This window comes from Sorex fumeus, unplaced genomic scaffold, assembly GCF_029834395.1.
Source record: "Sorex fumeus unplaced genomic scaffold, SorFum_2.1 ptg000028l, whole genome shotgun sequence".
Lineage (NCBI taxonomy): Eukaryota > Metazoa > Chordata > Mammalia > Eulipotyphla > Soricidae > Sorex > Sorex fumeus.
Window position 1 is genome coordinate 6,334,387 of NW_026606085.1, and position 24,358 is coordinate 6,358,744.

At 41.5% G+C, this 24,358-nt stretch overlaps 1 protein-coding gene across 1 annotated transcript in view; it reads right to left on the reverse strand.

Moving 5' to 3' along the window:
* Positions 1 to 1,197: 1,197 nt before the first annotated feature.
* STX8 (syntaxin 8) overlaps positions 1,198 to 24,358 on the reverse strand; it is a 343,238-nt gene continuing 320,077 nt past the window's right edge. The window contains exon 8 of the mRNA XM_056114921.1: positions 1,198 to 1,360. Within this exon, the coding sequence (XP_055970896.1) occupies positions 1,293 to 1,360 (68 nt within the window). The 3' untranslated portion in view covers positions 1,198 to 1,292. The remainder of the gene's footprint in view (positions 1,361 to 24,358) is intronic.

The window sequence follows — 24,358 nt, forward strand, 5'->3', positions numbered from 1 at the left end:
TGAAATCATTTGGGTGGAGCAGGGGCAGGCAGGGGGTGAAGAACCCTTGGAAAGAGCTGCCACAAATAGGGTTGCTCACATATGAAAGAAATTCTACAACTCAGTAATATTGGGAGGTTACTGTTCCCCTCTTACTAAAGGCTGGGTCAGGGCACTGGGGCTTTCCAGCTCTCAAGGTCCTAGAGGATATTCGTGTCCCTCAAGGCACTAGGGAATATCTTGTCTCTTGAGGGCAGTTGCATGCAGTATCTGGAAAATCCACCCCAACCCAAGGATTTCCCTACCACAGTCCTATTCCTCCTCTTCCTTGATGAAACTTTGTGCTTTGGAAACTTCCATCATCACCTCTCCTCCCTTTTCCTGCAATAGAGTGCCAAGCAAGGCCATCTGCCTTCTACGTATAGAGACAGGACAGGGGATTCAGGCCTGACCCTCAACTTCATTCTAACTCCTATGGGTCTGGAACCTTCTGCAGATATGACCCATCTGTTCTTTTCATACAGGCATGGGCAGAAAAATGTGTATTCACTCACAAAGGGTCTGTGAGAGCCAGTTTAGGAGTCATGACTTCACTTCTGACTTCACAATCACATCTTTCTTTGAGCCTTAAACACAGTACTTTCCCCCACAAACTCACTTCCCTTCCACCCTGCATACCCTTTTCAACAGAATTCATTCTGGTTGCTTATGAAGATTTTTTTTGCCTTGGAAAATTGGTTTTCTATCACTGAGGAAACTACAAAGAGTGTGACTCTAGGTGCAAAGGAAATCCCCAAACCAGAGACTAGAAATATTTCTGAGTGATGGCATAAAGCACCATTGTGAATGGTGCCTTCGGTAGGATAGCAGTTACACAAATAAGGAGCATGAGACCTTTTTGCATTTTATTTCTGTTTCTTCGTGACACATGGCTATAACTATTCACTAATTTGTCTTGTTTTAAAACCTGGGCACATGAGTTCCCTAGCAGACTAAGTGTTCTAAGTGTATAAACACCTATGGATTCAATGTCCCAGGACAACCCAGCAGACTATGAGATGGCTGAAATCCATGGTGTCCATGTGGCAGCCACTACTTACTTGATGGATTTTGGGCCAGCATCAAAATGATCAAGTAGAAACAATGAGCCTGAGTTTTCCAGCAGCTCTTCAGAGTCATCACACTATTTTTCTTTATAGAAGCAACACACAGCAAGAGTTTAGAGATTGGGGGCATTTATTTCTTGTACCAAAAAGGAGCGGCACTTTCCTCCGTCATGGCAGGTATCACAGTTGGTGGTCCCTTGGTTGCTACTAGCTGGTAGGCCACACTGCAACAACCACAATAGCCACGAGCAACAATAAAATCACCATTATCATCCCTGAAAAACAAAGCAGAAAGACTTTTTCAAAAATAATTCATACCAGAAGACCACCACACATTTTAATATCTTTAAGGGAGGCTAGCAGCTGCAATTATATTATGTGACTACTCCTGCTAAGACCAGTTTGTACACTTCAACTGTGCGTGTGTGTGTGTGTGGGGGGGGGTGTCAGTTGTTCTGGGATGCTGCTGCTGCTGCTGCTGCACAGCTCTGACTTCTAGGAAACTAGAGGAAGTTTCCATGAACAATAGAGAGAATTCCATTACCACATGAAAAGTGATGCTCACCAAGTGTCAGGGTTTTCCTGATAGCAGGACTGAGGTCCTACGCATGGCCTTTCTCTCCCACTCAGGTGAGGAGGTGTGTGCTCACTAAACTAGTTTAAGTTTCTGTATATAGCTTGACTCTGTTTTCTGTTTGCATTGATAAGACATAAAGCAAACGGCTTCAAGGGTTTACAAAGTGATATTCTAGAATTTTCTCCCCACTATCCACTAAAGTCTATAAACATATATCTAACTATTATATATATCCAAAAGGGAGTTTTCCTAAAATAAAATTTTATATTACTATTATTATTATTATTATTGGTTTTGTGGTCATAACTGGTGGTGCTCAGAGCTTTTTCCTGACTCTGTACTCAGGGATTGCTCACTCCTGGAGGGCTTGGTAGACCATATGGGGTACTGGGGATCAAACCTGTGTCATCTACCTGCAAGGTAAGTACCAAGGTAAGCATGCTGTCCTCTGTATTATATCTATTTTTTAAAGCTTTAGTTCATAAATTTCTTTTTTTTTTCTTTTTTGCTTTTGTGACACGTAGCAATGCTCAGGGGTTACTCCTGGCTTTGCACTCGGAAATTACTCCTGGTGGTACTCCGGGGACCATATGGGATCAAACTAGGGTCACCCACGTGTAAGGCAAATGCCCTCCCTGCTGTCTTATTGCTCCACCCTCCCTTAAGTTTTTTTTGCTGGGAAACATAAAAAAGAGCATCTGTTCTGTCAGCCAGTCTGTTTTCTCCATGCGACTTTTCTTGCCAACACAACACTGTGTCCTCAGGCTCATGTGTCTTTCTTTCAAACAATAATGAAGCAGAGAATCCACCCTTTTACTCAGAGAACTCAAGGTCTCCCACATTCACTTACCCAGTGTGTAATGAGCATTCAACATTGTTAAGTACCAGAGATCAACATGAGTACAGCATTTAAAAGACACGATGTGACTATAACAAATTATCATGATTATCATCACATGCTTCTGATGGACACTTGGGCTACTGAGGCCCCAAGAAAGAAGTGAGGAGTGATGAGATAAAACATGTGAAAGTGCTTTAGAAAGTAACAGAGGACTCCACCTCAGGCTGAGGAACTTTGTAGAAAGTATATCCAAAGATATCTGTTCCTACTTCTCTTATAGAAAGTCAGTAACACACCTAATGAGCCACATGTAGTTACTTAAATTTGAGTTAATTAAAATTAAAGTAAAAAAAGTTCTGTTTTGATCTTGTACTAACCATTCTTTCAAGTGTTCAAAGTCCACATGTGGGCAATGATTATCACACAGACAATAAAGATTATTGCTATCAAGGGCCAAAGAGATATTACAGTGGGTGAGGTGCTTATTTTGCCAGGTTTGATCTCCAGCAACACTTATGGTTCCCAGACAAAATGACAGAGACGATCCATGAGCACAGCCAGAAGTAAGGCCTGAGTACAGTTGAGGAAGATGAGGAGGAGGAGGAGGAGGAGAAAGAGGAAGTGGAGAAAGAGGAGAGAAGGTGGGACAAGGAGGGGCAGGGAGAGGCGGAGGAAAAGGAGGAGAAGGAGAAGAAGAAATTCTCTTCTTGAGTTAGTGTTGTTAAATTATAGTTTTCCAGGAAACTGCACAATAAGATTGTTCACATTATTGTCTTATAATTTAAATACAGTAAAGCACCTGTAGCCTTCTTTTTCTCTCAATACAACTGTATTCTTTCTCACCCCCCCCCCCCCCCTTGCTACAAGCGTGTCTTTTAAATTCTTTAATTCTTTTTCATATCAGGGCTACTCCCAGAGATGTTCTATTGGGCAGCAAGCTTCTCAGTCCCATAGTGTGGTGATTGGGGGCACTAGGGATACACCCAGCGACGTTGGGTGGGTGAGGGTATATGTTACTAGGGATCAAACTTATGGCCTTGCACAAACCAGGCATGTTCCCTACCACACAACTATCTCCTCAGTCCCAAGTGTGTCTAAAAAGACATTTTTAGACATTTTTTAAAAGAGTAAGTTCAGACTTTGCTGAGAACCTGCTATTTAATTAATTTGTGCATTTTTTAATTAATCTACCATATGGACTTTCTCTGGATTTTCTTTATAGTTTTTTTTCTTTAACTTCTAGAATTAAAAGTTGGCTCATTTCAGAAGGTGAGGAAGACTGGAAATGATCTGTCTCATATGTAGATACAAAAAAAAACATAGTAGAGAATAATAAATATCCAAAAGTAAAAAAAAAAAATAATACCCAGAGGCAATAAAAGCTGAAAACTGCCCTTAAGTAGTAAGCTGAACACAAGGTAGGAGTAGGGACTGAGGGGAGAACAGAATGTAGGGTCACTGAGATAATGGTGGAGAAAAGAAGACACTTCGGTGAAAGGGGTGGCACTCAAGTGTTTTATGCAGGAAACTCTACCATTAACAATATTTGTAAAGTATAATGCCTGAAAAAAAAATTGTTGGGCCGGAGCCATAGTACAGTGGATATGGCATTTGCCTTGCATTCAGCTGACCTGGGTTCAGTCCCTGGGATCCCATATGGTCCCCCAAGCACTGCCAGGAGTAATTCCTGAATGTAGAGCCAGGAGTAACCCCTGAGCATCGCTGGGTGTGACCCAAAAAGAAAAAAAAAAACTAAAACAAAAACAAAGTTGACTCACTCATTTTCCATTTTTCTTCAATATTACCCCTATAATTTGATGAGAAAATTTCATTTTGTTAATTTTTAAATTCTGAATTTTTAAGCGATAGCACAGCGGTAGGGCGTTTGCCTTGCACGCAGTCAACATGGCTGACCGGAGTTCGATTCCTCTGCCCCTCTCGGAGAGCCTGGCAAGCTATCCGTGATGTATTCGATATGCCAAACACAGTAACAACAAAGTCTCCAATGGAGACGTTACTGGGTCCGCTCGAGCGAATTGATGAACAACGGGAGGACAGGACATCTAGGAGTTAAACCTAGCAAACTCACCACAGTTTAGGTATCATAGATACAATGATGACTGATATTTGTTTTGTTCTAATTTGGGGCCACACCTGGCAGTGCTCAGGGCTTACTCCTGGCTCTGCACTCAGAATTCCTGGCAGATCTGGAGGGATCATGTGGGGTGCCAGGGATCAAAGCCAGGTCAGGCAAGGCAAATACTGCTGTACTATCACTCCAGCATCAACAACAATTAATTATGATTTTAATGTACATAGTTTGCTGCAGGTTGACTTTAGGTTGACCTTGCGACCACTCACTACTTTCGGACTAGCTGGAGCGATAGCACAGCGGGTAGGGCGTTCGCCTTACAAGCGGCCAACATGGCCGACCCGAGTTCAATTCCTCCGCCCCTCTCGGAGAGCCCGGCAAGCTACCGAGAGTATTCAATATGCCAGACACAGTAACAACAAAGTCTCCAATGGAGACGTTACTGGGCCCGCTCGAGCAAATCGACGATCAACGGGAGGGCCTTTACCTTTACCTTACTTTTAATGTACATAGTTCCTTTATTTTCAATCTTAGCAAATACCAAAGACATTCCACCTCTGCTCTTATGTTACTTCTAGTCCACCTCTCCTTATTATTATTTTTTAAATCTCTTTTGAGATTTATTTATGAGTCTCTGGATCACGGCTTGTATGATCATGGCCGGGGGGGGGGCGGTAATAGGCTTATTTGGTACCAGAGGCAGTTTATAGACATGATTTCCAGGCTTTTGGAAGAAAAGGAAGATGGGGTCTAGTCCACCTCTTAACCTCCCTGCTCCCCCGACTAATATTGTAATCTCAGGTTTGGTAGTCAAGGTCAAGGCTTTATCATTAGATACAATATGTCCCCTTATTTTGTTTCTCTATATGCCATAGATGAGATCAACCTTGATCTTTCCTTTCTGATTTATTTCACTTAACAGGATACAAGTTACAGCAGAACCCAAGAGTTCACCTTTCTTACGGTTGCATAGTATTCCACTGCATATATACATATGTATGTGTATATATATACACACACTTTTAGAGGCCACACCTTGCAGTTCTCAGAGCTTACTCCTGGATCTATGCTCATGGATAACTTGTAGTGGGGCTTGGGGGACCATATGGGGTATTGGGGATAGATCCAGCACTTTATATGGTTGCCCACATGCAAGGCAAGAGTCTTTCCTGCTGTACTATCTCTCTGGCCCCTTAAAACTTTTTTTTTAAATCCATTTATCTGTTATTAGGCATTTGGGTTGTTTGCATATCCTTGCTGTTGTATGAAACACTGTAATGAACATATGTATACATTATCACTGTCACTGTCCTCCCATTGTTCATCAATTTGCTCGAGTGGGCCCAATAACATTGTGAGACTTGTTACTGTGTTTGGCATATTGAATACATCACGGGTAGCTTGCGAGGCTTTGCTGTGAGGGCGAGATACTCTCGGTAGCTTGTTTGAATTGAACTCGGGTTGGCCGTGTCGGCTGCATGCAAGGCAAACGCCCTACCCGTTGTGCTATCATATATATATCTTTTCAAATTAATATTTCTGTGTTTTGGAAGTAGATGCCAAAAAAACTAGAATTTCTTGGTCATATGGAAGCTCTAGTCTCAATTTTTCTGAAAAACCTCCATATTTTTTTCCATAGAGGCTGAACCAGAAAACATTACTACCAACTTTGTAAATTCTTAATATTTAAAACATTTATTAATATCTTTATTGTCCCAATAATTATTTATAAGCTTGTTTTAAAACTCTCAATGACACTGACAGATTTCATGGATATAAGATTTTTCCTCCTGCCTTTATGTCTAGACCTCTTATTGTCTAGTTTTTGCTCTCAGAGAACCCGGCAGGCTACCGAAAGTATCCTGCCTACATATATGCCTGATTGGGAACACCTGTAAAGGTGATTAGAGGCTGCCCCAAAAGCCTCCATCCCTCTTGGAGACCATATGGGGTATTGGGGATAGATCCAGCACTTAGGGGATAGATCCAGCAAGCTACTGAGTGTATCCAGCCCACACAGCGGAGCCTGGCACGCTACCCGTGGCATACTCGATATGCCAAAAACAGTAACAATGATGGTCCTCATTCCCCTGACCCTGAGAGAGCCCGCAATATGTCATCAGGCTACAATAGCACGTGACAGGGATGAATGGAGACATTAGTGGAGCCCGCTCGAGCAAAATCAATGAATAACGGGATGACAGTGACAGTGATAGTGAGAATCTTTATGTTAGGGATTAGCAAACCCATTTTGTCATCTAATTTTGTGCAATCCATGAGTTAAGAATATTTAATATGTATATTGCAGTGCCAGGGACCAAAAAGGGCCTCACACAAGTAAAGCATATGCTCTACTACTGAAACACACCCCTGACTTCAAGAATGTTTTTAATAATTTAAAGAATTTTCAAAATAAATAATAATAATTCTCTGCCTTGACCTACAAATTTATCTACAAATTAACATTTGGGGAAGGGTGGTATAGTATTATTTTTAGCATTTCAAGATGCCATGTGTGTATTATTTCTATCTTCTTGACAGAACCAGATGAACCTTTTTCAAGTTTGTCTCCAGAAACATCTGCAGATTGATCAAAAGCTTCACTAAGACAGGAATCTTGCTATTTCTTGCCTGGGGTGAAAGTTTTTTTTTCTTTTTGGGTCACACCCAGCGATGCTCAGGGGTTACTCCTGGCTCATGCACTCAGAAATTACTCCTGGCAGTGCTCAGGGGACCATATGGGATGCTGGAAATTGAACCCAAGTCAGCCACGTGCAAGGCAAACGCCCTACCCGCTGTGCTATCACTCCAGGCCCTGGGGTTAAAGTTTTACATTGCTTAATATCAAGACTGTCCTCCCACTGTTTATCGATTTGCTTGAGTGGGCCCAGTAACGTCTCCATTTTGAGACTTGTTGTTATTGTATTTGGCATACTTAATACATCACGGATAGCTTGCCAGGCTGGGCTCTCCAAGAGGGGCGGAGGAATTGAACCCAATTGGCCGGGCTGGCTGCGCACAAGGCGATAGCACAGTGGTAGGGCGTTTGCCTTGCATGCAGCTAGCCCGGCAGAGTTGGGTTCGATTCTTCCACCCCTATTGGAGAGCCCAGCAAGCTACGGAGAGTATATTCAATATGCCAAACACAGTAGCAAGTCTCAAAATGGAGACAAGTCTCAAAATGGAGACATTACTGGGCCCGCTGGAGCAAATCGATGAACAAATATCAAGACAAAATAATAGAAATGAAGAAAGACTGAGGTGGAGGGCCAGGGAGTGGCTCAACCAGCTGGAGCTCACAGGGTTTGATTCTAGTTACCATGTGGTCCCCCCACGGAGAGTGCCAGGAGTAGCTTCAAGCACTGCTGGGTATGCCTTCCAAACAAAACTAATAAAAGGCTGAGGTAGTATATAGGAAATATTTTCGGCTCCTAAGAGATGCTCTATTTCCCCCTTCTTTCTTCCTTTTGTTTTCTGTTGCGTTAACATGGTTATATACATACTTGGCTGTGGGGACTGCAGATTTAGTTTTGGTACTTATTGGGGCTGCAGTACTTAAACATTTGGTTGTGGCACTCACTGAAAGCCACACTAGTTTAGTTTTCGTGCTTGCCAGCAGCTACACAGCTTAGTTGGAATATTGGTGCACATCCTGATTATAGTGCTTGCCTGGAATTGCTGTGGTGTGCACACATGTTCTTATCAGGAGGTTGTACTTCCTGATCTTACTACACACATATTTTTTAGTTGTAGTCACAACAGGGTCATACATATTTAGTTGTAGTGCCCACACACATACTTCCCTAGGTGTGAGTAGAAGTGACTATGGTCACCAAAGACAACAAAGTTGTCAGGCACAAACAGCAGAGGACTCTGAACTAAGGCGAGATTATTTGCAAGACTCTGAATTGCAAATGCAGCAGTACTGGAAAATGAACTTTATATATGGTCTTACATTTGCAATGTAGGTGGGCTTATTTTAAGGGTGACAACTGAGTTTCTGATGGATGGAGAGAGTGCAACGTTTTGGAATCTTCAGGTAGGATCAGAACTAGGGAAGCATGTCAGCTAAGAGGAAGGAGAGACTGATGAATCTGATCTTGAATTTTTCAAATCAGAGTGATTATGAAACAGTAAGGAGAACAAATAAGTCAAGAACAATGATGGTGGGGGAGCGCTAAGCGATAGGACAGCGGGGATGGCATTTGCCTTGTGCATGGAGTGATCCAATTCAATCCCTGGCATCCCGTAAGGTCCCCCAAGAACCGCAAGAATGATTCCTGAGTGCAGAGTCATAAGCCACCCCGAGCATCTCTGGGTGTGCCCCTCCCCAAGAATGGTCCCAATCCCCCTCCACCCTAGCTCCCCCACCAAAAGAACAATGACTGGTTAAATAGGAGAAAAAAACATATCCAGTGTTAACTTATATCCATAAAGGTTGAAACCCCAGGGTAGAGGCCTCCAGATATCAGTGACCGTCATATACCACATGGGTCACGGCTGTGAACTTACAGGCACTTTACCTAATCACTAATCCATTCTCCATAATTGAGCAAGAAAGGAAATGAGATCACTGGCTTTAAAACTCAAGTGACTTAAATAGAAATCCAAATTATTTTTATTATTTTTTAATTTATTTTTTAAAATTAAATTAAGTTTAATTTTTTATATTAAAATTTTTTAAATAGTGAGACATCATGAGGTACAGTTGCAGACTTACACATTTTTGTGCTTGGGTTTCAATTATACAATGATCAACTACCCATCCCTCCATCAGTGCCCATTTCTCACCACCACGGATCCCAGTATCCCTCCCACCACCCATCCCACCCTGCTTCTGTGGCAGAGCATTCCCTTTTGTTCTCTCTCTTATTGGGTGTTGTGGTTTGCAAAAGAGGCAATAGGTGACAATCATGTTTAGTCTATAGTCTACTTTCTGCATGCTTCTCCCATCCTGGGAGGATCCTCCCAACACCTTTGAAATCCAAATTTTTTTTTTATGGTAGACTAGAACCTTCCATAATCTGGTTCTTGCTGATCCTGAAGTCACTCTTGGCACACCTGTATTAAGACATCTTGGCCTTTAGTTCCTCTGATAAGTCATGTTTCTCCAGTCTCTGAGTATTTTATGCGTGCTGTCCTGTTCATCAGAGTGTACTGCCTACCTGGTCATCCTCATTTGTCCTCCAAAACTCAGCACCAGTGTCATGTCACTTTCCTAAGTAACCTCATTTGGCATCCAATTAACCATACTCTTAATTCCCTTTGTTCCTCTGTAGCAAGAAAATCTGTTGAAAATCTCCTTAAATGGTGTTTTGCATCCTCAGTTACTACCTGTTTTATCAGTAGCACTTGGCATCTCCAACAGTGCCTTGCCCTCTTGCTTAGCCCACATTCCTAGTACCTAGCACACACAGTCTGACTCACAAATGAAGTACAGCATATTCCTTATTGGGTAAGTGAACCAACGTGTTGACTATATGGAAGACAAGATTCAGTAACAATAGGGAAAATGAAGCTGAGAGAAAGTGCCAAGGAGGCCAAGAAAAGAGAAAATTAAAAAAGTGGTGAGCATAAATCAATAGATACTGCAGGGAAAAGCCTGGGCTCAGAGACATTTGATGGTATAGTTTCAGTAGAGGGGAAAATGGGTGTGCTGCAACACTTAATACAGTGATACCTATCAAAGCTATTAATTATTCTGTCACAGAAACTGTGAATTATACAAATTGAGCATAGCAAAGGTATGACAATATACATAATACCTATGAAAAGTGAAAATGCACTCTAGCTAATGACACCACAGATAGTACAGGATGACAGAATAGAAAACTAGGTTCCTGTCACTCCTTTGAAACGGGAATGAACTTTGAGAAGAACGACACATAAGATTTAAGTTTGAAATCCTTTCAGCATAAACAGAGATCTTTAGGGGAGGAGATTTTCAACAGGTTTTAGTAAACTGCATGTAACCGGTTTACAGAGGCAGACTTTTAACGATGACAAGTGACAGCAATATGCAAAAGCCAACCCTAGGCTTCTGGTCAAAGGAATGGTGTTTATACACCTTATTGTCACAATCCATTTTTTAAAGAGAAGTTTGGCTTTCCTGGAAAGTGACTGCAGATCTGGCAGCTTTACTAAATATAGTGTCTCACCCCTACAGGATGTTTCAGGAAAAGGGACCTAGAATCTTTTCAAAACCAGTAAGAGCTAAACCATGATCTACATAGAATATTTACAAGTTCTGGTTTCTGTACTAAGTGCTATAGGTGAATTGTCTTGCTTATTTCTTAGTAATATACAATTCTCATCTCCATTTTATGAGGGACATAAGGTTTACACAAGGCTAATTCTTATTTAAGTCTTATTTAAGGCTAGAATCACAACTGCCCCATGTTTCATGTCATTTCTCCAGATCAGTTGGGCCTATTCAAGGGGATCCTGACTCCTGATAGCGTGGGGTTTATAAGGAAGAGAGAGACCCAGATTCCTTCGAACTGAAAAAGCAGATTAAGAATTTTCTCTTTTAATTACACCTCTCCCCCCTCCTCTCTTTTTCTTCTTCCCTGTTCCCTCTTCTTTTTAGTGAATTTAAAATTATTTTTTAATTCTAAATTTAATAATTTAATTTTAAATGTAACCAAATACAAAAGTAGACAGAAGAGTCTAGTAGTCTAATGGAATCTGATGAACCCTTGTTAAACATTAACTGGGACAGATACATTGTTAACTTGGTTTTATATTTACATCCTTATAGCTTCTCTATTCCCAGTATTTCCCAGAATTTCAGACAGATTTGGCCTACAAATATTTCCATAAGAATCTCTGAATCATTAAAAAATAAACTATCATTAAAAAAATTAAAAAGCATCTTTCCTCATATACAGAGGGTTTGAGACTTCTTTTTCTTTATTTGTTGTGAGGGCCTCACTCAACTTGGGTCCAGTGGTGCTCAATGGCTGTTAGAATCACACCTGACAGTGCTCAAGGAGTCATTTAAAGCCAGAGATGGAATTAGGGTCTTTTCCACTATGACACACCCCAGACTTTGTTATTTATTAAAGACAAAGCTAGGGGTGCATCTACTATACTTCAGAAGCAGGACAAAACAGGTTCAAGCAAAGACACAGAAACCAATAGGGAAGCAACAAATTGTACTGGTCAGGCTTTTCTTCTGTTTTGGAGTACTGCTTAAACCTCAGGGGGTCTAATCATCCATTCCACAGCTAGGGTAATGTCTGACATTTCAGAATGAGGAAAGACAGTTGAACTTCTGGGAATCTGCCAACTTCTTAAACAATGAGTGCTCTTTTTTTCTCTGTTTTTGCTTTTTGGGTCACACCCAGTGATCCTCAGGGTTTGCTTCTGGCTCTGCACTCAGGCAGTCATGGGGGGACCATCTGGAGTGCTGGGGATCGAACCCAGGCCGGCCATGTGCAAGGCAAATGCCCTACATGCTGCACTATTGCTCCAGTCCTAATGAGCGCTCTTTGATTGCAGTTCCAACCCCAAAACACTTTGTGAGGCCTTGACAGAGGTATCATATGCTCCACCCCTCACTCAGCTCAGAGCATGGGTGCTTCTGGCACCTGGCACGGCATATTTTCCCTCCTCAGATCCAAGCGCCCCTATCAGGGGTAGGCATGGGTGCCAAAGTTACAAGAGTGGAAAAAAATGTCCTTTTCCTTTGGTCAGTTTACCAGATGAGTATTACTCAACCACTTACAATATTTACAAGTACAGCTCATAGCAATTAAAAAAAGATGTAAGAAAACAAACTCCTTTTGAAACTGGGAAAGGATATGAAACATAGTCCCAGGAACTTCTGAAGATTGTTCATCTGTACTAATGGTCCAATTTTTTTTCCCAGTGAAATGCTGAAACCTACAAATTATGAAAGTCAAGCTACTGACACTTGTGTCCCTGTTGAGTATAGGCAGCAGCTCCTAGTACTTGCACTGTGGTACTGTCCTCTCGTTCATCAATTTGCTCGAGCAGACCCAATAACATCTCCATTGTGAGACTTGTTGTTACTGTGTTTGGCATATCAAATACATCAAGGGTAGCTTGCCAGGCTCCCCGAGAGGGGCGGCGGAATCGAACCTGGCTCAGCCGGGTCGGCTGAGTGCAAGGCAAACGCCCTACCTGCTGTGCTCTAGCCCTAGTAGTTACTATACTCTAGCCCTAGTACTTACTGGGGAAGAATATGGAGTCTGGCTGGTCTTGAGAGAGTAAGTATATTTCTGTTATTCAGGCTGAGTTCCCGGCACTGGTGATAGGGAGATAGTCCACTGTCCTGTTTCAAGGTAGGGGAATGGGGGAAGATATGCACGGTGGGAGAATAATGGGGTCAGATGGAAAGGAGGGAGATATGAAGGGCAATTTTATCTGGTGATTATTTTTTTTATCTGGTTTTGTTTATTAAAGAAAGGACCTGATGACTGCCTGTAACTGTTGGTTGTTTTGAACTGAAAAATTTATTTTCTTTCTGTCTTCTCATACTGGGTCCAAACACAACTCTTAAGCAGGTACTTAAGCTCTAAGAACCCACACACTTTATAAAAGACTCTAGAGTCCCACCACACTACCCTCCTGCCCCATTATGCCCATTAACAGGTGATATTAGCTTAAGTATTAACTAGTTGGTTCTCACTGATGAAACATTTTTTAGAGCAGACTCCTGAATCGAGGTGTGAGGTCCAGAATGAGTAGAATAAAAGACAAAACTAAAATATTTGTCCTCAAAAGTTTATGTAAATGTTTCCCTTTAATACCGTTACCGAGCAAATAAGCTAAGAAAAGAGTAGACCATGTACAGAGAAGATGAACATAAATGAAATACTTTTTTTAATTCAATGCCTAAAGTATTGCAGTAACCCTTGAGATCACCCCTTGGCCTGAACCTGACCACTCTGGAGCTGTGTTTGCTTTGCTGATCAGCCACAGGGCTGTGGATAAGAGCACGCTTCTTCTTTCTGGCCTCAAAGTTCAGCGAGGCTAAAGCAAACCAACATGCAGGCTGGCTTAGGTTTCTCAGCACTGGCTATAGGGAGATGGTTAATTCTAATTAAAGTCAGAAGAAAGACCTTAATTCCATCCCTGGCTTTAAACAACTCTTTGAGAACTGCCAGGTGTGACTCTAATGGCCACTGAGCACCACTGGACCCAAGTTGAGTGAGGCCCTCACAACAAATAAAAGAAATAAAAAGAAATCTCAAACCTTCTGTATATGAGGGAAGGTTTCTTTTTTAAATGATAGTTTATTTTTAAATGATTCAGAGATTTTTTCTTAAGTACCCATGGATATCTTTTTCTTTTTGATTCAGAGATTCTTATGGAAATATTTGTAGGCCAAATCTGTCTGAAATTCAAATATACTGGGGATAGAGAAGCTGTAAAGATGTAGATATAAATCCATATAAAACCAGTTACTGCCTTTCCTCTTGCCTGTTGAATTTATATTACCCATGTTCCATATTTTAATGTATTCCAAGAGAACTTTTATTAAAACAACAGAACAAATTGTCTCTGATTTGTTGAGCTGGTTTTGTTAATACCTAGCATCATCCCATTTTTCTGACCTTTACCTTTCTATTCAGGGCAATTCCATTGAAGGAGTGTCTGAAGGCTCCCTTTCAGTTCCTCTACTTTGCCCTCATCCCTTTCTCACAGATCTTGTTGCCTAACCTAAGCCTCTACTGAAGCTACTTAAGAATAATCCAACCTACAAAGATCTTATCTCCTTTATAGTCAGAGAAGCATTTACATTTTTATTATTATTATTATTTATTATTTTGGCTTTTGGGTCACATTGAATAGTGTTCACAGCTTACTCCTGGATCTATACTCAGGGATCACTCCTGGCAGGGCTTGGGGACTAGATGGGTGCTGGGAATCAAATCTGGGTCAACTGTATTGACCAAGTTAAACACCATACCTGCTATATTATTACTCTAGACCCTATGTTATTATTATTATTATTAAAAATATTTAAAACTATAAATTATTTATTAACAGAATATCCCCAAATTATGAAGTCTGATGTGGTTGAAGGGGCAATGGATTTAGGACCCAGGGAGAAGGTAAAAGGTAAGGTAAAGGCCCTCCCGTTGATCGTCGATTTGCTCGAGCGGGCCCAGTAACGTCTCCATTGGAGACTTTGTTGTTACTGTGTCTGGCATATAGAATACTCTCGGTAGCTTGCCGGGCTCTCCGAGAGGGGCGGAGGAATCGAACTCGGGTCGGCCATGTTGGCCGCTTGTAAGGCGAACGCCCTACCCGCTGTGCTATCGCTCCAGCCCCAGGGAGAAATGACTTCAAATTTGCTATTTTTTAGGTAGGACATGATGGAAACTCTGAGTTTAGTTCTGGTTCTGGTTACCTACAATATCCCGGGCTGGAGCGATAGCACAGCGGGTAGGGCGTCTGCCTTGCACGCAGCCAACATGGCCGACCCGAGTTCGATTCCTCCACCCCTCTCGGAGAGCCCGGCAAGCTACCGAGAGTATTTGATATGCCAGACACAGTAACAACAAAGTCTCCAATGGAGACGTTACTGGGCCCGCTCGAGCAAATCGACGATCAACGGGAGGGCCTTTACCTTTACCTTTTTTTTACCTACAATATAGAATTAAAAGTATTTATTTTATAGGCATGTGCAGATTTAATATGAAATAGCACATAAAATTTCTAGAGCACAGTAGGCAGTCCATGAATGGCAGCTACGATGACAATAACTACCTTGAATTACCCACTGCTGGAGAAGGGTGCCTTGTGTACTGCAGGTGATCTATAGACATTCTGTGGGAGAGATGGTCTCTCAGTTTAACAATAGAAATAAAATGTCATTCATTCCAAAACAGAAAGAAAGAAGCAAAAACAGAGGAACACTGAGGTGGCATTTAGAGACAGACAGTCCAATTTCAGTGGTGATGAGAGGCATCTAGGAGAGGTTGAACAAGTTTAGAATGGAATATCTGGCAGCTTTTGTTTAAGTTATTAGGCACAGGAAGGCTTGCTGTGCTGGGTAAAATGCTGTCTAATACCTAAATAAAATGAGGTACAAGGAGAGTACAGCCAAGAGAAGAACTATGGAAAGAGCTATGGAAAACCACAGAAGACACTATGAGAAGAGCTATGGGAAACCAAAATGTGAAAGACCCTTGAGGAATGGACATTTGGCACGAGGACAATGTTGAGGACAGGATTATGGAAAGGAGGTTAAAGCACCTCAAAAGGGAAATGACAGTGGTGGAAAATGGGCACTGGTGGAGGGATGGGTGTTTGATCATTGTATAATTGAGACCCAAGCACAAAAACCTGTAAATCTACAACTGTACCTCATGATGTTTCACTAATAAAAATTAAAAAAAATGGAAATGAGAGTATCTGAGGAAAACCAGAAAGAGCTCACAAATAGTGCCGATGATGATAAAGAAAATAACAATAGCAGTATCACAGAAAGTGAAAATTAAGTTTCTATTATATCAGAAGGTGTATGTGTTCATAACACTTCACATATACTCAAATTCATATTATTTTATGAGGTTAGTAAACTGACTCTTTCCTCTGATTTGCAAGAAAACAGGAGTTTAAAGGTTGACCATCCCACACTGTCCTTTAAAGAACCCTATGAGGGCAGCAAGTTAACAGCAAGATAGCTGCTGGGTAAATGACCATAGTCTTTGACAAGAAGCAATATACTATTGGGCCTACGACTGGGTGCACGGGTTCAGGATAGAAGATATTGTGGTTGGGCCACAGGACACGCATGATTTGCCTCAAATATTAATGAATTATTAGTGAATTAGTGCAGATTCTGCCTAAGTCTGGTTTCCAAAAGAAAAAAAAACTTGAACAGATCTTAATTTGATCTGGATATTATATCGAAATGACTAAAATCGTTTGTGACAAACAGTTTCTGCTTTTTGACATGGTATAGGAGTAAGGAGAGTTTGCAAATTCCAGCCAGGCTGTTTGCAAGTTTGCATGAAAGGTGCACAAGACCTCCGCATTCCAGCCTCCTCAGGGTTAATGAGGGATGACACACACATTTCCAAAGACATGAGGAGGATGACATGACATTCTAAATGACAAGAGCCTAGTTACATTCTGCAAAATAGTGTTTACTAAAAATGGGAGCAGGGAATCCAGTACCCCCAGAGACACTAAAATCCAGCATTGGATTTCTGTTTTGGAGAAGGGGTGCAACTTCATGACACTGACAACTCCCCCAGTAGGGAAAAGTTCACTTTTCCCTGGGGTTGGTGTCCATTTCAAGGAAGATAAGACCATAATGTGAGTAATTTGACAAGAAACCTCTCTCAAAAGAAGGTAGCTGATGGTTAGAGAAGAGAATGATATAGAGAGGAACATCTGGAGGCCAGAGAGTGAAAGCATTTTTCGGATGGAAGGAATAAGGGGAAGAGCCCCCTGAGAGGAGTGGAGGTTAGAATGCGGGAGATACAAGAGAACTTGTCTAGAAACAGGAAAATAAAAGAAATTAAGTCTGCAAGGGATTGGACAGAAAATCTCTGAACAATGGCTTAGGAGAGGCAGGTTCTTGGGGTCTAGACTCTGAAATCCAGGGAAAAAGTCCTTCACTGGGCATTAGGTGACCATCAGCAAAAAGGCTTTGGTTAAGCTAACAAGCAGTCACTGATGTGAGAAGTCATAGTGGGCTGCTGACCAAAGTCACTGGTTTAGATCACTTCTGCCCAAGAGACCTAAAAATAAAGTTTAGTGTCCGCCATGGGTCAGGTCTAAAGAGTATGAGATTTTTTTGAGTTTTTTTTACAGATATTTTAGTATCACTAGAGGTACAAAGTTAATCCCTCCCTGCACAAAACAAAACACCCCTGAAAATGACACTGTTCCTCGCTGGGGATTAGATAACTAAAAAACTCAGCCATTGTTGCTTCCTAGTGTTGGGATCGGGAGTTCCCTAGCCCTGGGAGGCACGGAGAGACCAGATAGACACAATTCCTGCAGGAGTAAAAACGGGGTTTATTTAGACCAGCATGCTGGGGCTCCGCAGCATACCCCAAAATGGGCAGTGGCTGGGAGCCCCGAGCTTCTTCAAAGGGGATCTTATATAGGCCTTCACTGGCCGTTACAGCAAGGCCCACACATTTCATAGCCAATAGATTTGTAACAACATATACTTTCTTAACCAATCCATTTAAAAGTACCTCACTCCTTAGCCTATAAATTCAAAGATCAGCATTTACGTACATCATTGTCAGCACAAGCAAGGTTATAGCCGGAATCATTAAGCCTTAGGTAATCTCCCTTGACCATCCACATTTTGAGTTACCCAAGTCTGCAGGGTGCTTTAGTGAGACAATACACTCCAGGAAAGGGCAATTTCCCCCAACCACCCGCATCCTGAGTTGTCCTTTACCCAAATCTGCAGGGTGCTTTACTGAGACAATACATTTCAGGAACAGTAAATACACCTGAATCCTGTCACACTTGGTTTAGAAAGAAGTTATGCCCTGTTCACTTTCCAAGTCCCCTCTCCCCCAGGTGCAAAGCAACCAAGCAGTTTTACAGAAAGCAATGTTGCAAGTTAGCTAAAGTACACAAAAATTTGATGCCCTAATATGGATTCTTTCCCTAGTTTCTATAACCCATCTGTATTATTAAAGCATTCCCCTTCCTGAAACAAGTTTAACCCAGCAACCACAATTCAATAGTAAACTTAAACTGTAAATAGTCCTTTATAACAGCAATCAGAAGCAGTTTATTATGAGTTGTTAAGTCAATAATTTAATGCCAATTCTCAGGCACATCAATATTTGCTAAGAAAGACCCCCTGTGATTTATCCCTGGCGATGGGAATCTGTCTGGAGTTTGGCAGAAAATCAAGTGCCTTTGAAAAGACAATCAGGAACTCTGTTATGGATAGCTTGCTTTGACATTTCCTTATTGACTAAGTATCAAATTATTTCTAGATAGTTCAATCATGTTATGGATACATCATTACAAACCCCTTCATTATGCAGTTTAGACTAGGAAATATCATCTGGCATCTATAAGGGATACTGGGCAAGATAACAGGAGACTGATGCTAACTGAGTTCCAGGTCAGGTAGAAAAGTCAGAGGAGAGAGGTACAGTCATGAAGAGAATGAATTTTCACTATGTTAAGTGCTTATCAATTGCCTTTCAAAACAAGAAAACCATTTGGTCCAGATGCAAAGTGATTTGAACTGAGTATCTAAGTTCCAAACCTCAATATTACATAGGATGAAGTGCCCAGTAGCTTTATTCATTCAATTTGACCCTGTCTCTACATAAGAAGTCAGCAACAGAAACCAAGTGAGGCCAATCGGATTCTCTTCTCCAGGAATTCTGGTTTTGGCAGAAACTCCAGTTGGGGCTGAGTCACTGAAACAGTGTCCAGGGGTGGTTCACAAACTTGGTTTGGAAGGACATGTCTTTGATCCAACTCTCCCTGAGACTTAGATGGCTACACCATACAATCTCCCAAGTAACCCAACATCATTTAAACAAATTATACGTTCTTTAACCTAAACAAGCCAGGGCTACTCCCTTTTACAGAACCAGGATATTTCAGTAAAGATATCATCAGTAAAAACAAGTATTTGTCTCCAATTATTAAAAAAAAACATAAGTATGAGAACAGTGTTGGTTTATTGAGTTTAGTGCAAAGAGGGCAGCTCAAAGTCAATGTTCCTCAGGGCAGTAATGTACTCCATCTACACTTATTCTAAATGGACCAAGGCTCCAAGAAGAATTCCTTGTACCATTTAGAGGCCTTCTCTGACAACAAACTCTTCTCTTTTACAGTCACATATCCTATTATTTTATTTGGGGATGGGAGATGGGCCATACCCATCAAAGACTTAGTCCTGGGGGCTGGAGCAATAGCACAGCAGGTAGGACATTTTCCTTGCACACGGCCGACCCGGGTTAGATTCCCAGCATTCCATATGGTTCCCTGAGCACTTCCAGGAGTAATTCCTGTGTACATGGACCAGAAGTAACCCCTGTGCATCACCGGGTGTGACCCAAAAAGAAAAAAAAAAGGGACTTAGTTCTGGCTCTGTGCTTAAGCATCATTTATGGCAGCGCTGAAGGACTATATTTGGTATATTTGGTGCCAGGTATTGAACCCACATCAGCCATATGCAAGGCAATTGTCTTATCTATGGTACTATTACTCGGGTCAGAATATATAAGTAGTGTTTGATTAGCGTGATATGTTTTGAAGAGTCAAAGTGAACAGAATATATGCTCAAATCCTGGGTCAAGAGGATATAGAGAAAAGTTCAAAGAAAAGTGTCCCTTCTGACCCCCAAAAGTAAGAAGAATACACTGAATAGACTTTCAACGAGCTGCTGAAACTCTTCTCCTGTGGGTAACAATCTTCTCCCGGTTACTATGTAGGATTCTATTGGCTTCTGGATCAAGAAGTTCCCATACAGTGTTTCTGCCAAGACAGTGGTTCCAAAAAATAGCCACATTTAGGTTGAGGATGTAGCTCAGTGGTAAACCACACATCTTCCATGTGCGTGATTCTGGGACCAGTCCCTGGCAACATATGCATATGTGCATGATTCCCCCCACCCATACACATATCATCAATATTAGACACTTCATATAAACCATAAATATCACACATTAAGATGGTTACTTAATGTTAAATTAAGAAAGTTCCCTACTCCTATAGCAAAACCAAAAATAAAACTCATTCCTCAAGATTCTACACTTCTTTGTTTCCTTATGATGACTATAAACAATACTGATCTAGCTTCTACAGAATAACAGGCCCTGTTTTAAGCACAGGGATTATAGCAGTGATTACAGGCAAAAATTTCTGCTCTCATTGAGTTTCTATTTGTGTGTGCATATGTACATGTGATGGGTATGGGGAAATGGGAAATATTGGAGTATAGTGCATCAAGATCGACAATAAGTAATGCAGTGTGTTAGAAATGAAAGTTACATTAAGAAAACACAGCCCATGTCTTCTGATTGTATATCCTAGGTGGTAGTGGACTGTTGATTATATATGCTAGGTGGTAGTATTTTCTTCCACAAGGTTCTAAGACAGAAGAGGGAGAGAATGATGATACTGTGGAATTCAGAAACATTGCAGTAAGATTAGAGTGTTTTCCTCCATGGCATAAGGAAACTGCCATTCTTAAATGTGAATAATATGTAAACTTAGAAATAACACATTACAAGAGTTTGCTGGAATGAAGGGTGATGTTATGACAACTGGAAATAGAAAGAGGACTTATTACCAAGTGTAGGAAAGAGCAAGTTGGAGAGAAAGATCTTGCCACTGGGTTTCTAGAACGTTCCAGCTTAAGGGTACTTTGGCCAGTAAACTCTCAGAGTTTACTCTGTAAAGACATGTGGTTGGAAATGTGACATAGTATGAAGAAGCAGCACACTGCTTTTTGGACAGCACCTTTTACTTCAATGGCCTATTTTGGCAGTACTAAATGATAAGTGTGCTTCTTAAGCTGATAACTGTTGCCTTTCTTAGGGGACTTTTCACTTATGCAGTGTGGTTGAGAAGTGCAAAGTGCTGATCCCTATCTGATTTGCTTATATAAGAATTATATAAGAATTGATTCTATAAGAATTAATAGTTGGCTTACTGTAGGATAACACTGTTTTTGTCCTCCCTGCATAGCCTCAGGTAGTTTAGGTTTATTGGGTTGCTCCTATCACAGTACTCTCATTCCTCTGTGTTTATTTGTAACATCTTTCTTTGTGCTCTGTTGACTTGTAAATATTGTTTTTCTCTTCTCCCTAAGTCCTTCACATAGTTTATTCAGTGCAATGTCCTTTTTGTATGGACACAAGAAGACAGTATATACTATGCTTTTGTAATGTGACTCTCAGTGATATTCCCTCCTGGGCAACTGTTCTCTCACCTAAGCCGCAGCTGCCTTTACTTCCTAGTGATCCCCAGAACAGGGTTTCGATGAGGAACCAGGATGGAACCACGGCAAGTGGTAAGATATGTGCTACCCTGGCATTGAGATGGGCCTGGCCAAAGAGCCATAATGCTCAACTATAAGTTAAGAGCTTGGTCATGGACAAATGCTGTCATGATCTAAAAAGTAGTAACTAGATTCGGACCCTGCTAGGGTTAGGAAAGATTAATCTGGCCTGACCTCTGTAATCTGAGTCTGTGGCAAGATGTTCCCAGGAGAGCTACCCTACAAGCCTCAAAGTATTTCTTACAGTGTCCACACAAAAATAACTAGTATTAAGATGTTGATAGTTATTGGACTGAGGAAAGGAGGAAAAACACCTTAAGAGGTATTTTGCCTGAGGCAGTCAGGAAGGGCTTTGGAATACCTCTAAGGTTGGTGTTTCCTTAGAACCCGGTGGGCCCTCAGGAAGGGCTTTCTTATGTTAATTTTGCAGTGCAGCCCAGTGTGCCAGGGAGTTGGAGAGGCAAGAGAGCTGGGAAGAGGATGAGAAAGAGCAGGGCAGCATGATGGAGTGTGGAGAGACTAGCAAGGGGAACAGAGGGAGAAGAATGTAGAAGAATACAGGAGCAGGCTCGTGGAGAGAGTGAGCCCAGGCTGAGAGATAGAGCTCGAAGAGATGAGCGGGAGAGACAGGAGACAGGAATGAGGAGCAGTGGAGACTAGAATGGGAGGCTCAGAGAGACTGGGGCAGGCGCCTGGGGAGAATGGAATAAACGGCAACTGATCAACCAACCAGCTTGGCCCTCCTTTCATCCACCATCTGGCCCATGGCCTGGGCCGCCCCTGGCTGGGTGAGTGACTGCCCCCCCCCACCAATGTGGGCCGCGAGGGGAGGGGGAGAGCCATTGGGCCTCTTCCTGGCCGCCCCTTGAGGTTTTATACAGGTTACAGTGGTTGAAATGGTAAATACAAGATGTCACCAAAAGTTTGGGAGAATCTGGAATAACACAATTCAAAGTGTTAACACCATTTCTGGTGCTTAGGGTGGATAATTGCCCAAAGGTAATTCCCACCTAATTTCATCATTACAGTGGTTACAAAAGTAACCTATACTATATATAACCAAGAGCTACTGTGGGGATGGCAGAAGAAAGATTACTGCTCAGAACTACTGAGAAAAACAAAAACAAAAACAAGAACTGGAGAGAGTAGCAATACATACATAGTCTGCTCACTCTAAGAGCGGAGTTGTTTCTCATATAACCAGAATATATATAGAACATATATCTTGATTACTCATGTGTGTTTATGTCCATTATTGAGGCAGAAAAATTAGCTCCACTGTGTTTAAGAGGTTGCCCCTGCTTTTAAGTGGTCTACATGAGGTGATCATAGTTCTTTAGCCTATAAACTTCCAGCACTGTATTTATGTGTCACTTCTTAATTATGCATCAAAAATGGTGTATGATAAGAATTGTGAAATGTATGCATGAATAAAAGGCTTCCCTCTTTGGGAGTATGAAATGTTTAATAAAACTAGAGTTATACTGTGGGCTGAGAAACCAAATGGATTTAATTCAAATTAGAGCTTTGTCATTTGAGTAGGGGACCTCTAAGTTTAAAATAAGGCAAATGCTAACTCTCTGCTTCCAGAGTTATCATGAAGATGAGAGGAGGAAAACTGCTTAGTGTCAAACAAACTGCCTAATACATGGCATATTCTCAACTGACATTAACTATTATTATTATTATCTACTGGAAACATTCATGCCACACAAGTGACATTCACAATCAGCAATCACTGGCTAATGATATTCTGATCTCCCCCTACTTGGGATCTCTTTAAATCTTCAATGCTGCCCTCTTCTGCATTGGACACAGTGAAAGGCAAAGAGATCAGGCAGCACTACGCTCAGTGTAATCAAACATACCTGATGCCATACTTTCTCTGAAAACCCAAATCTCAAAGATTTTATACATAAGAGTTTAAGATTTATGCTCACATAAAATTATCTAAGAGTCAGCATACAGGCTGCATGCCCATGTATATAAAGATATCTATGTCAGGGGGCTGGAGAGAACATAGTAGGGTGCTTGCCTTGCACAGCTGGCATCCCATATAGTCCCTTGAACACCACTAGGAGTAACCCTACTCCTGAATGGAGAGCAAGGAGTAATTTCTGAGCATTATAGGGTATGCCTCCCCCCCAAAAGCCCTTCAATAAAATTTAATTCAAATTTATCAATTAGAAGAGACTATCTGCCACTTAGTGTGCCTCAGGGTTCTCCTCTTTAGGCCTTGTTCCACCAATTTAATGTCATATGGCGAAGAGATTATTGTATGGAGAGATAAAGTGAAAAGTACTAAACACCTTTACCAACTGCTAGATTTTCATTAGGAGCAGGAAGAAAGCCAGTGGAGTAGTGAGCTCTGGAGACATAGCTAAGAATTACAGAGTGAAAACAAAAGACCGAGAAACTGCTCTGTCTAGATCTTAGAAAGGGGGCATTTTATCAAACTAGCATCTGGACTCATTTGTGGAATATAAAGTAACATAATGGGAGACTAACACCCAAGGATAGTAGGGATAAGGGCCAAGAGGATTCCTCCACAACTTGGAAGCGGCCTCACATACTGGGTGAAAAGGCAGCTGATATAGAGAAGGAACCACCAAGTCAAAGATGGTTGGAGGCCTTGCTCAGGATGGGAGATGTGTGCTGAAATTATACCATAGACCAAACATGATGGCCGTGTATCACCTTAATTGCAAACCATAACACCCAAAAGGAGAGAGAGAGAGAGAGAGAGAGAGAGAGAGAGAGAGAGAGAGAGAGAGAG